This window comes from Nothoprocta perdicaria, unplaced genomic scaffold (genome assembly GCF_003342845.1).
Source record: "Nothoprocta perdicaria isolate Ctin4 unplaced genomic scaffold, notPer1 scaffold_51, whole genome shotgun sequence".
Taxonomy (NCBI): domain Eukaryota; kingdom Metazoa; phylum Chordata; class Aves; order Tinamiformes; family Tinamidae; genus Nothoprocta; species Nothoprocta perdicaria.
In genome coordinates, this window is record NW_020455766.1 from 17,361 (window position 1) to 18,891 (window position 1,531).

The 1,531-nt window shown below is 63.3% G+C and overlaps 1 protein-coding gene across 1 annotated transcript in view; it reads left to right on the forward strand.

Moving 5' to 3' along the window:
* Nucleotides 1-986: 986 nt before the first annotated feature.
* BROX (BRO1 domain and CAAX motif containing) overlaps nucleotides 987-1,531 on the forward strand; it is a 14,218-nt gene continuing 13,673 nt past the window's right edge. The window contains exon 1 of the mRNA XM_026048046.1: nucleotides 987-1,093. Coding sequence (XP_025903831.1) covers nucleotides 993-1,093 — 101 coding nt within the window. The 5' untranslated portion in view covers nucleotides 987-992. The remainder of the gene's footprint in view (nucleotides 1,094-1,531) is intronic.

Here is a 1,531-nt window from a genome sequence, read left to right on the forward strand (position 1 = left end):
TTGCTACCGAGGCGGACGCCACTTCCGCCTCGGCACGTGTCATGGCGGCCGCGTCACGTGGCCGCGGCGCTGCCCTGGGCTCCGGGCGCTCTCTGCGGGCGGCGGCGCCGGTTCCTTCCCAACCCCCGTCCCGCTCCCGGTGAGTGGCGCCGTTCCCGCGCCTCCTGCTCCCCGCGGAACCCCACGCACGGACCGGGGCCCTGCCTCCCTACATCTGCCTGGGCCTGGGGCGGCGCCGCGGCGGACAGGGGCCGGGCGGAGGAATGTCAGCCCTGCCCGGGCTCACGGCCCGCTCCGCCCGGGCACCGCCGGGAAGGGGAGGACGGCGGGAGCGGCGTTGGGGACCGGGACCCCCGGAGGGCTCGATGCGGTCGGGCGGCCGTAGTACGATGCCATCGGCTCTCGGCTGGCGCTGCCTCCCGGCGGCGGTGGAGGGAGGGGCGCCGCGTGACGCAGCGGCGACGGCCGGGGCGGGGGCGGCCGGGCCTGGTGCGGCGCGCGGCGCTCGGCGGCGCCGGGGAGGTAACGGCAACGGCAGCGGCGCGGCGGTCTCGGGAGCGGAAGGAGAGGGATACAGGAGACCCCGGGTCCGCTGCGTCCCGGCCGCTCGGCGCCTTCGACAGCGCCGTGCCGCCCCGCGGGGCCTGGGCCCGCCGCGGCCGCGCGGAGCCGTTCGCGGCCCCGCTGCGTGGCACCCCCGCGGGAAACGGGGAATTTCCACAGCGCCAGCCCTGCCGCCGCGCCCGCGGAGACGGGCCGCGGGGTCTGTGAAAGATCAGTGCTCCAAGCTTTGCTTGATTATGTATTGTTAAGGAAGTACTGGCTTCCTGGTAGTTATTGTTTTATTTCTTTGCAAATTCATTTCTTTCCCGCTTACCTTCTAAATGTATTTTTGCAATTCGCGATGCCGCGGCACAGCTTTAGCCGCCCCTGGAGCTAACCCGTTTCCTTCTGTTCTTCAGGCTTAGCGCAGCCAGCGGTAGGGAAGGAAAATGACCCACTGGTTTCACCGCAACCCTTTGAAGGCCACGGCTCCTGTTTCCTTCAACTTTTACGGGGTCGCTACCACCCCAGGGGCAGCAAAGATTTGCAAGTAAGTGCTGGAGATCGGCCGCAGTCCGGCGCTCCGCGTGGAGGGGATCCTGGCCTGCAGTGGTTACTCGTAGGTTGTCCGCGGAGCCCACTGGAAACGTGTGGGCTGGGAGACAGTAAAACAGTGGTAACATTGAGCAGATCGTTACAGAGAAGGAATTATCCAGTTTCCAAGTCTCTTGCTGCAGAGCCAGGCCCATTATAATAACTCGGAGGCRAAAGACTAAACAAGTCATTGTATCTCTGAAGACTGTGAGCTTTTCTGCAGAAAGGCTATTTTAAGTAGTTTTTGTAAGTGACTAAGGCGTAAATGTTTTGTTGTGGATAGGAATGGAATGAAAAGGGGATCTCAGATGATTTTGCAGATCTGTTCTTATTTTTGTGCACATGCTGTTCTAATGTTTTTCTGGTTGTTATTTCTGTTCCCTGCACCCAGCCT